Consider the following 17,733-nt stretch of genomic DNA (forward strand, 5'->3'; position numbering starts at 1 on the left):
GAGCTGCATGGTGAGGTGGTGCAGCAGCTGCAGCAGTTGATGAGGATCTGGGCCTCAGTTCGGTTGCAGGCCCATCCATAACCCAAGATGTCTCTCCATGACCGATTATAGTCTCCCTTCTCAAGGGTGATCCCCAATCCTGGGCATTCTCCCTGCCAACTGGTTATCCATCTTTACGGTCGGTGGACGAGTTTTTTGCAATGCCGCACTTGTGTATGTGGATCCTGATGGCATCTCCCTGGCGTAATCCCGGCTGCGTAGAATCAAGCAGGGGAGCTGGTCGGCTGAGGAGTACTGCTCAGAGATCAGAAGGTGGGCCACTGACATGCAGTGGAATGACCCTGCCCTTAAGAACCATTTTAATCAGGGTCTGTCCCCAAGGTTGCAGGATACTCTTGTGCAGTACACCACCCCCAGGTCGTTAGAGGCTGCCATGTCCCTTGCCATCCGGGTGGATACACGCTTGAGGGAGAGGCATACACCAAATGTGCCCCCTGTAGTCCTTGCTAGGGAGGCGGACACACCTGAGCAGGTGGACGAACACAGGCAGGTGGGAGGAGTTGGTTCCCAAACAAGGTTGCCTGCGGTTCACCATGGTGTGGAGGCATGTTTTTTCTGTGGGCAGACTGGTCATTTTATCGAGGTCTGCCCAGCTCGCGTAAAAAGTAGTACCATCAAAGAAGCCGCGTCCCCCTGGTCGTGTGGAGGGAGGCAACAAGGGAGCAGGGGCATAACTACCATGGTCGCAGCAGTCGCCACTGCGACCGGACCTAGGGGGAGTCAGGGGCCCGGCAGGCATATCTCCCAATGTCCCAATTCTCGCGTGACAGTCCCGTTTTTGACCCCCCCCACCCACGTCCCGCCTGGGAGTCTATTTTTCCTGAACTGCACTGAGCCGCCAGGCCCCCCATGCACCCCATCCTCGCCCTCCCGCAGAGTCCCAAAACACTGACAGCCTGCAATGATGTCGCTAGGCTGTTTTCTCTAATCTGCGCACAGGACCTGTGATGAGGTCACAGGAGGGGAGGAGTCAGGTGTCACATGATCAGGGGCCTCGGTGTCTGCAGGACTTTGTTGTGCTGGTTGTCATGGTGCTGGATGAGGTAAAGTTTATGTGTTGGGTCAGGATGGGTTTACAGTGTGGATGTAGCAGAGCTGTGTGTGTACAAGGTGTACGGAGCTGAGCCGTGTGTGTAGGAAGTGCATGGAGCGGAGCTGTGTGTGTACAATTTTGAACAGAGCAGAACCGTGTGTGTACGAGGTGTACGGAGCGGAGCCACGTGTGTACGAGGTGTACGGAGCGGAACCGCGTGTGTACGAGGTGTACGGAGCGGAGCCACATGTGTACGAGGTGTACGGAGCGGAGCCGCGTGTGTACGAGGTGTACGGAGCGGAACCGCGTGTGTACGAGGTGTACGGAGCGGAGCCACATGTGCGCGAGGTGTATGGAGCGGAGCCGCGTGTGTACGAGGTGTACGGAGCGGAGCCGCGTGTGTACGAGGTGTATGGAGCGGAGCCGTGTGTGTACGAGGTGTACGGAGCGGAGATGTGCGTGTATTTTGGCATGGGGGGGCCATTTGAAAGTTTGCATCGGGGGCCATAACTTTGTAGCTATGCCACTGCAAGAAAGTGTATATTTCCTCCATTTTTTCCCCTCAGTGTACCTTGTCTGCTGAAGTGATGGTTGAAGTGGTAACTAAGAGTATACCGGTGCTTGTGGACAGTGAAGCAGGTGTCAATCTGGTGGAGGCTCGCTTTGTCCAGACCCATGGCCTGAGGTGTAGGATGCTAGCAATACCCCTAAGCGTCCAGGCCATTGACTCTGTCCCACTCAGCTAGGGGAGGGTGACCCAAGTCGTAGATGATATACACCTGTGTATAGGGAATCATCATGAAGAGTCCTTGTTGTGCTATGTCTTGGGGGAATGCAAACATGCATCGTTTTAGGCCTCCCTTGGTTGAAAAGACACAACCCGGTCATAGATTGGCAGTCCAGGGAAGTAGTAAGCTGGGATCAGTCGGGTGAGGGCTGCTGGCCGGAGGCTACTGTCTCTGCTGTCTTTCTACAACCGTCCCCTTCTTTTCTGGTGGGGGCAGCAGATGTGCTGCCAGGGAGTAGGGGCAAGTCTCAACCCTCACCACAAGCTAACCCTGAGTGTCGAAGTCCTCTAAGGTGGAGGGGTCAGGGGAGGGTGATGGTTCCCTCTGAGCATTGTGAGGGTGCGAGTGTGGTGACACAGGGGGATGCCTCTGTTGTCGGTTCCTCAAAGAGTACACCATCTAGTGGCAAACGTATGCGTGGCAATAAACGTTCAGGTCCGGACCTGTGTGTGAATGAGTATGTGTGGGTGTCCACCAAAAACATCTGGTGGAAGTGTGCTACTGGGGCCTGGAGTTCTCGGGTGATCGGGCCGTATCGGGTTTCGGCCATTCTCAGCCTGGGGACTTTACAGCTGGAGTTACCCCAAGTAATGCAGATTCACAACTCATTCCCCAGGTCGGCGCTCTGGAAATTTGTGGTGCCTCCAGAGCCTACGTTGTTGTCACTTCCATCAGTCCACGTTTGCCATAAACCTGAGAGTCAGGTGACTGGTGAGGTGAACTCTGGTGCATCGAGGCGTCCTCACCGTAGGTTGTTTTCTGGTGAGGTCCGGTGTTGAGGGTCCAGAGGCTCCTCTTTGAAATGGGGGTACTGTCACAATCCATTTTTGGATCTGTGGCAGATTGGCTTCTCAGATTAAAACTTTTTTCCTTTCAGACCATCGGGGTTAATGTCAGTTTTTTCCCCCACTGGCCTGCTAGTGTGGGTCTGCTGATGTGGGTGGTGACCACTCCCACCATCCTTCAAGAGGTCACCTGATGCATCAGCTGACAGTCGGTGTTATCTAAAGTGACCATACTGGAGGGAGGAGCTGGCTGGGTGCAGACATGCTTCAGCTGAATACTTTGATCTGGTGTCTTTATCCTGCTGTGCAGTGCTTTGCGGCAGAAAGCTAAGTGTTGCATTTTTGTTACATTGTCCCTTTTGGTGTCTGTCTTTGCATTCCTTTTGTTATATTAGTGCAGCGGTGGGACCAGTGCTCTCACCTGTCAATTTCCTAATTAGGGATAAGGGCAGGGCAAGTGAGGGATTAGGCATCCTGCTCGGCGATGGGGTGAAAGGACCCGTATAGGGACGATAGTGAGATCAGGGCACATCTTCAGGTGAGTAAGGAGGTATTAGTTTACCCGTTCCCTATCAACAGGGCTCACTGTTGTTATAGTTGCCCTGGTGTTCCCTTGTGTGTTGTTTGGTGACCGACCAACCATTGGGTCGTGTCACACTGGGTCAGTCACTCCGTGACAGTATTGCTGGCATTACAGGATGCATGGTGTTGGCGGGGCAGCAGACACAGTATTGGGGGCATTACAGGATGCATGGTATTGGCGGGGCAGCAGACACGGTATTGGGGCATTACAGGACGCATGGTATTGGCGGGGCAGCAGACACGGTATTGGGGGAATTACAGGATGCATGGTTATAATAATAAAAAAGACCTACCAAATGCATGGTATTGATGGGAAGCAGACATGGTATTGCCGGCATTACAGGATGCATGTTGTTGGTGGGGAAGCAGACATAGTTTTGCGGGCATTACAGGACACATAGTATTGGAAGGGCAGCAGGCACAGTATTGGGGGAATTACAGGATACATGGTATTGATGGGAAGCAGACGCTGTATGTGCACCTGGGAGTTGAGGCAAGCAGAATATTACTCATCGCATCAGGTTCAGTATCGGGATAGAAGCAGACACATTATCCAGACCTGAGAGTTTGCATTGCTAGAAAGGGTAAGGTTATGCTGCAAAAGGGAAGAGTGACGATGTCTGGCAGCGAATCTGCAGAGGACAGATGTAGATGAAAGAAGTGACATTCTGTGAGATGAGCAATTACCTAGAAAAGATGTCAACCATGAGTCATTGTCTTCAGTGATGCAGTGTTATGGTGTCCGCTCTACAGGTTGTATATTACTTTGTATGGTCAAAGTATCCTGGTATTATTCCTTGTCAGTATGGTAGAATTATCTAGTCATTACTCACGGACAAGCCGTGAGGCAGGGTAGTCAAATGTTCCTGGGTCAGCTACCAACAGAGCACATAGTAAACAAAAGGGGAAAAACAGGCTTAGTCAGGCAACGGTCTAAGGTTACAAAACCAGGAAGATAGCGCATCAGAGCAATGGGGCTAGGCAAATGAATTGTCAGAACAAGGTCCAAGTCAGGCAGCAATAGATCAACAAACAGATCATACAAGGCAAAGCACTGAGCAGATGCTACAATTGGCAGAGATTTGGGGCTGACAGCTTAGTTCAGTAGCTGGGTAATCACTTAGATAGAACAGGGAACACCTGAAGGAGGCTAAGCGCCTCCCAGTCTCAGATTGGGTGACTGACCTGTCAATCAAAATACCCACAGCTCAGCATGCCCCTGCACGCTCAAGACACACTGAGCGGAGGAATCGTGACAGTCACTATATTACTACTAAATAGCTACAAAAATTGTGTGATTGATTTCAGCCTAGGTATATGTTCCCATGACAGTTTTCTAGTGGTAAAATCCTATTTCCATTTGCACTTGAATCAGATCTCGTTCAAATGAGAATATTAGCTGAAAGATAATATTATAATACTATACTGAAATATTATAATATTATACTGAAAGAGTTAGCAGAAGGAAATGGCAGAACCACTAGCCAGGATCTTTGAAAAATCCTGGAGTACAGAAGAAGTTCTAGAAGATTGGAGAAGGTCAAATGTTGTCCCTATCTTTAAAAAAGGAAAGAAGATGGAGCCAGGAAATTACAGGCCCATGAGCCTTACTTCTATCCCATGAAAGATATTTAAATGAATTATTAAACAGCATGTAAGTATACTTGGATAAGAATACAATAATTAACCAGAGCCAGCATCGGTTTGTAGCAAACAAGTCACTTCAGCAAAGCATTTGATAAACAATCTCATAATATCCTTATTGAAAAAATGACCAAGTATGGGATTGAGAAGGCTACGGTTAAGGTGGATTCATAATAGGCTCAGTGATCATACTCAAATAGTGATAATAAATGGTTGCACATCCATCTGCAATAGTGTTTCAACTGCGGTACCACAAAGCTCTGACCTGGCCCCATTGTTGTCCAACATTTTTATAAATTATCTAGATAATGGAACTGAAGGTAAACTAATCAAATTTGCAGACGATGCAAAGCTAGGAGGGATTGGTAACACTAGAGAAGACCGAGAAAGGATTCAGAAGGATCTAGATAAGCTTGAACAATGGGCAGTGACTAATAGAACTAATAGAATGAGAGGAAGAAATGCAAGATTCTAGATCTGGGCAAGAAAAATGAAAATTACATCTACAGAATAGGAGGAATAGACCTAAGCAACAGCACTTGTGAAAAAGATGTTGGTATACTAATAGATCACAGACTGCACATGAGTCAACAGTATGATGCAGCTGCAAAAAAGCAAACACAGTTCAAACATGTATTAAGAGAAGCATAGAGTCTAGATAACGTGTAGTAATTATAGAACCTCTACTCCTCCTTGGTCAGGCCTCATCTGGAATACTGTGTCCAGTTCTGGGCACCAGATTTTAAAAAAGACAATGAAAAACTGGAGCAAGCTCAGAGAAGAGCTACCAGGATGATGAGCGGACAGGAGCGTATGTCCTACGAGGAACAGTTAAAGGATTTTGGAATGTTTAGCTTGCAAAAAAAAAAGCTAAGAGGAGACTTAATAGCTGTCTACAAATATCTGAAGGGCTGTCACAGTGTAGCGGGATCATCATTATTCTCATTCGCACATGAAACAGGAGAAGCAATGGAAGGAAACTGAAAGGGAAAAGATTCAGATTAGATATTAGAAAAAACTTTTTGACTGTGAGGGTGATCAATAAGTGGAACAGGCGGCCACGAGAGGTGGTGAGTTCTCCTTCAATGGAAGTCTTCAAACAGGCTGGACAGACATCTGTCTGAGATTGTTTAGTGAATCCTGCATTGAGAAGGGGGTTGAATATGATGACCCTGGAGGTGCCTTTTATGATTCTATGATTTTATATACATGTGCTGTTCCATGATAGAATCGCATATCACATCGACCAATATAATTGAATTAGGCTTTTCAAATGAGAGTGTTTTCACATGGGCTGAGTGTTCTTGTGAAAAAAATGTGCACTATTCCCTTACATATTTTGTATAAAACTCGGATATCCTATCTAGTCCAAGGGTGCGTAAAGGAAAGCAGATCCCATGCGAATAAAGAGTACTGCAACTAATTTTTTTTAACACATTGCAATTATTAACATGGGAAACTGTATTTGGTCTTGTAAATTTTAGTTACTGCTGACGCATAAAAATAAAAACCGTACGCAGAGCATGTTCACAGGAAGTAATTGCGCCACTTTTTGTCATGATTTTTGAAAATCACTGCAAAACAATACGTCTCTACCACAATTTCAGAACACCAAATCCAATGTGATTGCGTCTTGTGAACATTCCCTTAACTGTATTCAATTTGGAATTATTTTTTTTTTTTAACAGTTACATAGGTTCCCTTACCGTAGATAAATGGATTTGTTTCCTTTTTATCTTCTCCAACACCTACATGGAAAACAGAAAAATATCACTGTTGAGAGGCATGAGATCAAATACTTAATTCACCTCAAAACATAAGAGATTGAGAGAAACTACCCATAAAGTGTATTGTTTAACCTTGCATGAGCTTGTTCAGGTCAAAGTGTGACACTAAAAATGGCTGCCATTTCTTGTTTCACCACCCACCATGTGCTAGTATCCAAGATGACACCCACCCTGATGATCTCATGGATCCACCCACGTTGACGCCCACCCTGATGACTTCATGGGCCAACCCAGCCTGATGACCTCATGGATCTGCCGATGATGACGCCCACTCTGATGACCTCATGGATCCGCCCACGGACTAGCTCATTGCCCAAGCCACTAACCAATGGAATACATCTGATCACTCCAATGTTAGAGCTAACTGAGCCAACTTACAGGGGATATATAATCCTATGTTCGGATTAATAAACTCTCTTGGAGCTGTGCCATAGATTGATCAAAGAGAGATTACATCCGACTGTGTCTGGTGTGATTCCTTTAGTGTGCACTTGATCAATATGCATTGGGCCAGGAGCAGGCAACTAGTGTACATTTCTTATTGTTGTACCTAACATCACAATGTCTCAACACAAAGATTTATATGACTATATGTGTCACTTTTACTACAAGATCAGTATCTTCAGTTAATTCTTGGTAACTAAACCTTTAAAAAAAGTTTGAAGATGTCTGTCATTTTAATCCGGAGACCACTTTTGATCACTAAAATCAAGGTTTAGTAAGTCTACGAGTCCGTATATCGCTCTGCCCACTCTCTATGGAACTGCTGAGTTCTTCTGTCCTTCATTTCAGTGATCAGTGGGGTCTCAGAACCTGGACCCCCATCGATTAAAAGTTCTAACATGTTGCTAAGGCATGTCAAATTTTACTTACTTCCCTAAAAAATAACCACCCGACCACCATGATTCCACCAAATAGAAGTTTGGTCACTGCCAGGCTTTCCAGCATGTGCCAGCTAGAGATCCGGACACAGGATCTCCATGATGCTTACAGTTACTACTTTTTACAGATGCTACCCTGGTCTGGCATTCACTTTGGTACTTTGTAGCAGCCGGACTAGAGCAGTACAAACATCCTTGGCCAGCACCCGAATGCCGGAATCTTGGACACGTGTTGCAATTACTATGTCCTTGTGACGCGAAGGCACGAGACACGTCAGAACGTCACAGCAGACCTAGTGACGAGACCTCATAAATGTTGTAACGTAACAGGGGCCAAGCAATTGCAAGAGATGTCCAAAATGCTGGATCCCTAGGGATCAATAAAGTGTATCGTAACCGAGTGCCAACCAAGGAAGCTTGCACTGCCCTGATCTGGCTGCTACGGAGTACGGAAGTGGACGCTGGACCAGAGCAGTGTGAATCTTTTTGCTACTCTCTGCTGTTCCTTTAAGATTGAACGTCATGGAGGACATGGTGTTGTATTATATACCCCTATGGTGATGACCTGTTACCAGGATGTGGTACTATTTGGGCACGAGGCATATGGATATACAGTACATATTGCTTTCATATTGGCTAAATGTCATGATTGACTACAATCTCTACCATCCTTATTGATATTCTCTTTTTTTTACTGCCGCTGTTCAGATTCAATAACTTGTACAGACCGAAGAAATTATGTATGTTCTTACCCAATACTGGTACCAAGACAGAACAGAGGAAAATCAGAGCAGTCTCCATGAGCCCTGAAAGAAACAGAAAGATTTCGATATGAAGGAGGACGGCTCATGAATTTATTGAAAGTGTGCACCAAGAGTATATACAAACATCATAATATGGTCTTAATGGAGTATATTCATCTTCTCCGTTCAGGAGCGCACCCCTCCACTTCATCCCAGCTTCCTGCTCATCGGGGGACGGCGTGCTCCTGATGATTGACAATTTGGACCAGCGCATCGCCACTGTTCACATCCCATGCTGTAATCAGAAGCAGCTTCATCATTACAGGATCAAAGGAGTGCAGGGAGAGCGATCCGGCCAGCTTTAAAGCAGCGCTTACAAGTTCTATTAGCAAGAGCTTGTAAGCGATGTGCTGCTTGCTTAAGAGACCGGCCACTGCAGTGGTGGCCAGTAACATAAGCAATGAGCTGTAAGCAATTAGATTACAAATCCCTCTCTTCTTGAAAAGTTCTTGAGAAGGGAGAGGATTTTTATTGAGAGTTAAATTGTAAAGTTGCTTGTTTTTACCAGCAGTTTGCAATTTTACCCATTACAATATGAAAAAAAACCTCTATTAGCCTTGAACTATGTAAGGCTAGTTTCACACTAGCGTTTAAACGACGTGCGCACGGCGCCGCTAAGCCACGCCCCCTGCCGGCTCCCTGCCCGCCCCTTCCTGTTATCGCCTCCTCCGAGCGCAGAAGGCTGCATGCGTTATGCGCACCCTATCTTTAGCATAGGGTGCGCAGGCCGTGCGCAACTATGAATATAGCGTGCGCTGCGCATTTTTGGAGGTGCGCCGTGCGCGCCGAACGCAGCATGTTGTATTTTGGCGCGCACGGCGCACATTCAAAAATGCGCAGCGCACGCTATATTCATAGTTGCGCACGGCCTGCGCACCCTATGCTAAAGATAGGGTGCGCATAACGCATGCAGCCCTCTGCGCTCGGAGGAGACGATAACAGGAAGGGGCGGGCAGGGAGCCGGCAGGGGGCGTGGCTTAGCGGCGCCGTGCGCGCGTCGTTTAAACGCTAGTGTGAAACTAGCCTTAGCTGTGCAAGTTGGTCCCGGCATTAAATGGACATAATACCTACGGCATTACATGAACCTGAGTATATTATCATATAAGCATGATATGAACGACATGTAACTTGGCATATTGCTCCTGACACTGGCATGGTTATGCTGACATATGGTGCCAAATGTGACATTGCCCATAAAATGAGATATGACCATATACTGATGACCCTGGCACCTGACACAGTCATGGATATTAGCCATGATGTTATATATTTGGCTGTACATACTGGCACTGATGACAGATGTAGCAGTGCATATTGGTACCGATATTTGATATTACTCGGTTTGATCCCCTAAAAATGGACACAAGCTTTGTATTCCTCCGCGAGGTACAAGGTGCACAATCTCTGCAGCTTTCGCCTCTGTGACAGGATCTCTGTAATAAACATGTATTTCTCTGCTTCTGCAGTAGTATTTGGTGAGCAGCACTGACATTTACCTATGGTTACAGGTGTACAGCGAACAATATGGAACACATGGTACAGGTACGAGTACAGGTATAAGCACAGCCATACAGACTTCACAAAAAAAAATTCTCTGAATACTGTCAGACAGTGGTTTTAGATGGTGCTGATTATGGCCATTGGTAATTGGGATGCATTACTACTTCAATTGGGATATAACTAACTTGATCTCAAGTGCAGAACACATATTCTATGTGGCAAAAGATCCGCGTATACAACCAGAATATGGAGGGGAAGAAAAATCCCTATGGAGCGCCCTAACAACTAGAAAACACGGAGAAATGGAGCAAAACATCCATATGTTTGACACAAATAAATATCAAACTTGCTTTATTAGTACAAAAATCATCATAAAAGTATAGATCATCACAATGTATTGACAAAGACAAAGTCATTGAACACAGGTCAGAATGCACCAACATGTACAATAAAAAACCGTGCTGCACAATGAGCACCATAGTAAAAATGGTAAGGCCGACATATTACCCCAAGGATCCCACAAAATACTTAATAGTACAACGTACAGTGACCATAGCATAAGTACCCCATTATCATTTATACTTTGATCTTCTGGATTTTTTTGCTAATTTTTGCCCAAATTTAAAAAGTAAAAAATTACACATCGTTATACTTTTTTTTAATTAATTTTTTTGTATTTATTTTTAAACGGCTATTCCTAGCCCTACATTAGCCACAAGCCTTATCCTACCCCTAAGCCTAAACCCAAAGCAAACCTTCAACCTAGCTGAGGTTAGAAAATGTGTTGAAAATATAACCACAGTTCTTAGTGCTCAATAAAGACAGTATTGAACCATGTGCACTGCAAAATTTTGCATCCTCATAAACTTTGGCAACCACCTTTCCTTGTGCCACCCCACGCTACGCCACTGTGCTAGTGTGTATAAGACCTAAGAATTATTTGCATCAAACTGTAAGACATATGCCTGAAACAGTTTATTACGCTATGAGGTTCCTACAGATCCAAGGAAAATTAAAAAAATTATAATAAATCATACTCATAGGCCCTCACCTGGCTACTTACACCGCCCACTGCGGTTGCTGCAGCTTCCCTGATCCTCTGCATGGGGCCAGGTTCTCCCATTGCAAAAGCCCATAGGCTCACATGACCCGGTCGCTTTGCCCTCCCATGCGACTGGGTTAGGCGGCGTATGGAGCCAAATATGAATCTATTCTAGCAAAATGGTGGACAGCTGGTCTCATATGAATCCATATAAAAATTCATAGTAATATTTCAGATTTGCAAGAATCTGACATTTTCGGCAAAATTCCGAACAAATTGATTTGTTACAAATTGTTTTACTCTTCTCTGCTGCTCAGAGATTCCCTATATCAGAATAAATTCCTTTAAAAGGACAACAAATGCCGGAGCCGCATCATTAGGAGCATTAATTAACCCCAGGCTTGCTGGGTGAATGCAATGATATTGTGCTATAGGAGCTGGGGATGTTCTGCTGCCTTGTCAAGGATGGTCGCTTTGAAGGATTGCCTGGATGTTGCACTGCAGACTTCTGCAGATCCCAAGTAATGGGAAGAAGTATGGGGAGGAGGCATGCTCTGCCATATCCCTGACTCAGGACATTACAAGGATGTGGTACAGAGGCGGCTAAGGGATGGGAAGAAATGGCACAAAGCAGTCATAATGCAGGTACTGATACTTTACAAGGATTGCAATCTCCACTCCATACTGATCACATTGTCCTTATTTATTAAGTCATTTCCCGGTTCCCAATGTCTCCTTCCTGCTCGGAGTTTAACCTTCACATTTTGATATTTGTCCCCTGCCTTATTCTACTGCACCAGGACTTTCCACACTCGTCTTTTCATCTGCATGCATAATGCCAAGGAATTGGATAAGGGGGCACAGCCCCCTAATATTGCATAATGTATGTTTTATGGCAGGAATATGGTTACATGATTGGCAGGGATCGCACTGGGATTAGGGGTTTAAATATTGGGGGTGCAGGAGGTTCCTACTAGTATGATACTGAAGGACCCAATGACAGATTTTCTATTGTTGCCCAGGGAATCCAAGTTACATCTCTTATGCTCCAGTTTGCAGGTTTTATTGAGTATTGTGGTACTAAAGTTGGACCCAATTAGTTTAGGATAACGTTAGGGGGTCTGGCCAGTCAGTCCTAAATGTTATCACCTGCAATGCTGAAATACATACAGTGCATTTTACTATACAGAAGGATAGACCTCATTTCTACAAATCTATTGTCTGGAGTTATTTAATACTGTATAATGTTATCATTAATATTAACACTTTGCATTCTGCAAAATTATTTTTCATAATGTTATTACTCATATTGCCCCCATTTTAACTAGAGGCCATTGCTAGTGTAAACCAAAATAGCCTCCCATACCCATCCTGGGAAATCAGGTTTTCTGTAGCTTCCCTTCATTGCAGTATTATGCAGTTCTGCCTATATTGGGCTGGTGGGCAGTACTACAGTTCTGGGACCATTCACAAATACACAATATAATTCTCATTCAAGAATCGAATGTCTAATAGGAAATATCTGTACAGGACAGCAGAAGCTGAGCAGATTACTATACAGATTTATGGGAAAAGATTCAGTATAAATTGGAGCTTCAGAGATAGGGACAGTTCCAATTAGTGATTGACAGCCTGCATTGTATAAGTATGCATATGGATGTGCTGAGATAGCTAGCGACCGTCACTGGACTCCTAAGTAGGGATGAGCGAACCCAAATGGTAACTTTTCCCTGAAGTCTGTGTTACTGTTCGAAGTTCAGATGCTTAGCAAATCAACATGCTTTTAAGTTGTTGGCATTTCCGGAATCATCACAGTCATGCCGAGGATTGGCATGATTGTGATTGGTCTGGACCACACGTGACCCTGAATAACCGCTGGATCACAGATGGCGAAGCTGCTCGAGTGGGGGACAGTGTAAAATAAAAAAAAATAACACAGGGCCCTCTGTAATTTAATAACTAGTCAAGGGAAAGCAGACAGTTGTGAGCTGGTCTTATTATGCTGAGAAGGGGACAATATTCATCGCCCTTAACAGCTTATTAATATCAGCTCCCAACTGTGTGCTTTGCCTTTGCTGGATATTAAAAATAGGGAGACCCTAATAATATGATGTGTGGTCCCCCCCTATTTTTAATAGCTAGCTAAGGCAAAGCAGACAGCTGGGGGCTGATATTATTTTGATACTGATTTGTCTTCTGGCAGATACATTTGCTTGTAGAGACAGAGATAGGGCTATAATGATTTAGCCTAACATGTACATTAGCAGCAATAGACTGACTCAAACCTTGACATTTACATTGAAGCAATTAATAAGCGCATGCGAAGGTCATTTTGAAGGTACTGTTTATAGAGGTATATAGGTATATAGAGGTGTGATCAGTTACTGTACAGGAGGAGGAGGTGAGCTGTGACATCACCTAATGTAAATGGTGGATCCTGTTTTACCTACTGTTTGTAGAGGTGTGATCAATCATTGTACAGGAGGAGAGGGTGAGCTGTGACATTACCTATTGTAAATTGTGGATCCTGTATTATCTATTGTATATAGAGGTGTTATCAGTCATTATACAGGAAGAGGAGGAGGTTAGCTGTGGCATCCCTTATTGTACATGGTGGATCCTCTTATCTACTATATATAGAAGTGTAATCAATTAATGTACAGGAGGAGGAGGAGGTGAGCTGTGACATCACCTATTGTGAATGGTGTGTCCTGTGTCATATACTGTATATAAAGGTGTTATCAGTCATAATACAGGAAAAGGAGGAGGTGAGCTGTGATATCACCTATTGTGAATGGTGGATCCTGTGTAGTGTATATAGAGGTGTTAGAAACCCAGTCTCATAGTAACTTGTGAGCAAAGTACCAAAGGTACAAAAAAGGACTTTTTTTTTAAATGCATATAAAATTTTATTAACACAACTGGACAAACAATAACATAACATGTAAAAACTGCAAATAAGGACACACAGTAGTAATACCCAGCAGTATATAAACTTATAATCATCAACTGTTAGAATACATCATTAAGTAAAAAGGTAAGATATGCTACATAGATATAAACCATTATGAAAAAGCACCTCTAATTAAATGTTAACCACATGCCCCACACTTAAGGGGTCTTAGTATATGTGGATCAATTGTATGTAAAGGTATACTCAGACAGTCAGTCGCTGAAATGGTTAGACATGTATTGTAACCTAAGTTATGGATCATCTTACCGAAATGAATAGACTTTAGGGCAAATGACACTGACGTTTAACAACCTCGACGCACGTTCCTCTTGTTCAGTACACCATGCTTTCTCAAGAGGAGGAGGTGAGCTGTGATATCACTTATTGTGAGTGGTAGATCTGATATTTCCTATTGTAAGTCTAGAGATTACAAGTATAAAGATAAGTATAGAGTCCAATGTAAATTGTTATGATGAATATTTTGTCTACTCAATATACTGTATATAGTATATTGTATTTCTATACAATGTTTTATGAAGCATTTAAAATACCGGAATACAGTACAAGGCTCATGTCGAAAGTCATTATTGCGATGTACCAAATAAAGAGTGGGTATAATAACAGAGCACATGTATGACATGTATGAGATGTATTATTGGTGCAGAACGTGTTTCAATTGGGACATTACTCATAAACCTTGCAACAATATAATAAGCATGTCTCAGGCAACAGTCACGACAGGCAGAATTATCAAGCCAGGCACTCTGTATATATTAAAAGGTTCTTGTACAGCTATTCTCTACATCCAGATGTATGCAGGAGTATATTCACATGAACATATTTTCGATCCATGTGTTGTCAGTTTGCACAGTAGTTAGTATACAGACCAATGTCAACCAAAGAGCTTATGGACTCCTGGTCCCACGAGGAATAAAATGTGTCCCTCTGATAAGAGACCGGACTGGTGCCGGCGATCAGCAGGCAGATCCCGCACCGTCCATTGTGCGGACGAGCACATGAAGCTGCACATGGAGCCAATCACATCCGCAATTTTCAGAGCCTGCAAAGCTTAGCGCTCATCTGAACTTTGCTTGATAAGGCTTATAAGTTGTTGTTTTTTCTTTTAATATTATTTTATTTCCTTTCTCAGATATGAAAAAAAGACAAATAAAACATTCAAGCGTATTGCAGCTAGACACAACTATTAATACCATAAAGAAAAAATCAACGCCGCCCAGTTCATGATATTACAACTCATTTCTGTAGGATTGAAGTTGCAAAAACAATAAATGCAATAAAACCAACTATGCTATGAGAAAGAGCCAATTTTAGCAGGTACTTTTTTTTTTATGACACTTTTTCTCCTCTTGATAACGAAAAATATACAGAAGCGGACAAAGAGGCGGCGCGTTACCATACAAAAACGTCACCATTTCACCAACTTGTCCTCCATCGTCCATGATCCACGTCAAGTCAAAGTTTATGGATTTAAATTTATTTTAGGGAAATAAAATAAATAAAAAAAAAACAAGAATTTTATTCTTGCAAAAAATAAAATCATAAAGAATTTTTATTACTGCACCCGTAACCACTACATTATAAAATGAACATGCTCAACCGTGTTAAAAAAATAAAGATAAACAAGTAAATAAATAAAAAAGATGACGGCAAAATTCCTATTTTTCATTAATTCTACTTTTCATAAAAAAATTAAAAATTAAATAAAAAGTGTCAAAATAAAGTTATTTGCAGCAATTAATAGTTCCTGTGCACAAAACAAAAGCTATGGTTCTTTGAAAGCAGTGACAACAGAATAATTTTTTTTTAAAACCTTATATAAATCGAATCAACCGCAATAGCAATGACCTGCAGAATAAAGCCATTATCATGTCATACAGTCATGGCCGAAAGTGTTCCCACCCTTTAAATTGTTCCAGAAAATGAAGTATTTTTCCAAGAAATTTATTGAAATTACAAGTCACATTTGGTTATACACATGTTTATTTCCTTTTTGTGTATTGGAACAACAAAAAAACACCAAGAAAAAATAGCAAATTTGACATAATATCACACAAAACTGCAAAAATGGGCCAGGGAAAATTGTTAGTACCATAAACTTAATATTTGTTTGCACACCCTTCAGAATAAATAACTGCAATCAATCACTTCCTATATCTATCAACAAGCTACTTACATCTCTCACCTGGAATTTTGGGCCACTCTTCTTTTGCTAACTTCTCCAGGTCTCTCATATTTGAAGGCGCCTTTTCCCAACAGGAATTTTAAGATCTCTCAACAGGTGTACAATGGGGTTTAGATCCAGACTCATTGCTGCCACTTCAGAACTCTCCAGCATTTGTGACCCATTTTGTAATCTTCAGATTTCATGATGCCTTGCACACAGTCAAGGCACCCAGCGCCAGAGGCAGCAAAACACCTAAAACATCTTTGAACCTCCACCATATTTGACTGTAGGCCCTGTGTCCTTTTCTTTGTAGGCCTCATTCCATTTTCGGTAAACAGTAACAAGATGTGCTTTACCAAAAAGCTCTATCTTGGTTTCATTTGTCCACAAGATGGTTTCCCTGAAGGATTTTGACTTACTCATATACATTTTGGTAAACTACAGTCTAGCCTTTTTTTTTTTTAAATATATTTTAATGGTTTCAATAACATACAGAATTGAAAAGAAACGGCATTTCAAAACAAGTTCAAGGTATACAATTCGTTTGGTCATGCAAGACTTTAGTATCTTATAAATTCCCCAAATACCCAACTTCTTCCCTCCGCCCTCCCTCTCCAACCCCCTTCATAGTCCTCTGCACTCTAATTGGTTAGAAGATGTTTATGGTATTGGAGTATGACCACCAATTCTTCTAAAAAGGTCAGTCTAGCTTTTTATGTCTGTGTGAGCATTGAGTTCCTCCGGGGTCTCCTGCCATAGTCTTTCATTTCATTCAAATGTCGACAGATAGTTTGCGCTGTCATTGATGCATCCTGAGCCTGCAGGACAGCTTGAATTTCTTTGGAACTTGATTGGGGCTGTTTATCCACCATCCAGACTGTAACAAATCGTACAGGGGAAGGGGTGTGTCAACTTCACTCACCTCTGGGGAGAAGAGAGAATGACCCAGCAGGGAACGGCCCTCCGGCACCACCACTTACCCCAGGTCAGTCAGGGAACTGCACCGAGGGCAAATAGTCACCGGAGAGGCTTGCCTTATTGGTACGAGTTATTGAGGAGCTCCCAGTGAGGGGAAATATATATCACCAGTCCAGGTGGGGATACATATGTAAACCTTCTGGCCGTCACTGTCAGAGTTCCTCACTAACACAGTATGGTATGCTGCCACCAGTTCCTCATTAGATATAAGCCCCGTCCGACAACAGGATTATATCGGGTCAGAAATCAACCCCAGGGTAACGTATAATAACCAACCGTGTGTGCAGACGTGGGGATTCGCGAATCAAAATAAAAGCAGCCCAAGATTCATTTTATATTTAATTGCCAAAAGGCGCACTAGAAAGATACAGGTATATATATACAAGAGCATTATACAAGTATACAGTCAGGAGTGTAGTACAAGGGTAGGGTACGGATAGATTACAATTACCGTGTTATGTAGCATGTGACCAAAGGGAGGCGCTGATGGATTGCAGGTCCAAATCTTTGTTACGTTAATCTCTGGCTGCGTCAGATAACAGGCCTCCTAACAGTAGAAAAAAACAGTCCAAAATGAGGAGCTGTATCTTATCCCATAGGCTGCTTCCTCCCAGATGCTGCGCCAACCCCTGCGCAGTGCAGCCTCTCTCCTCTCATATCTGAGAGCATGATTTTCTGGTCAGAACTGTGGAGGCCCATAACTTTCCACCCG

General features: G+C 43.4%; 1 protein-coding gene across 1 annotated transcript in view; it reads right to left on the bottom strand.

Annotated features, from left to right (window-relative positions):
• The window catches only part of FXYD6 (FXYD domain containing ion transport regulator 6), a 155,483-nt gene that overhangs the window by 104,026 nt on the left and 33,724 nt on the right, over positions 1–17,733 (bottom strand). The window contains exons 2-3 of the mRNA XM_073585668.1: positions 8,313–8,366; positions 6,599–6,640 (exon numbers count right to left, since the gene is read on the bottom strand). Coding sequence (XP_073441769.1) covers positions 6,599–6,640; positions 8,313–8,361 — 91 coding nt within the window. The 5' untranslated portion in view covers positions 8,362–8,366. The remainder of the gene's footprint in view (positions 1–6,598; positions 6,641–8,312; positions 8,367–17,733) is intronic.

Source organism: Dendrobates tinctorius, unplaced genomic scaffold (genome assembly GCF_039654945.1).
Source record: "Dendrobates tinctorius isolate UK_male_01 unplaced genomic scaffold, ASM3965494v1 ptg000086l, whole genome shotgun sequence".
Taxonomy (NCBI): Eukaryota; Metazoa; Chordata; class Amphibia; order Anura; family Dendrobatidae; genus Dendrobates; species Dendrobates tinctorius.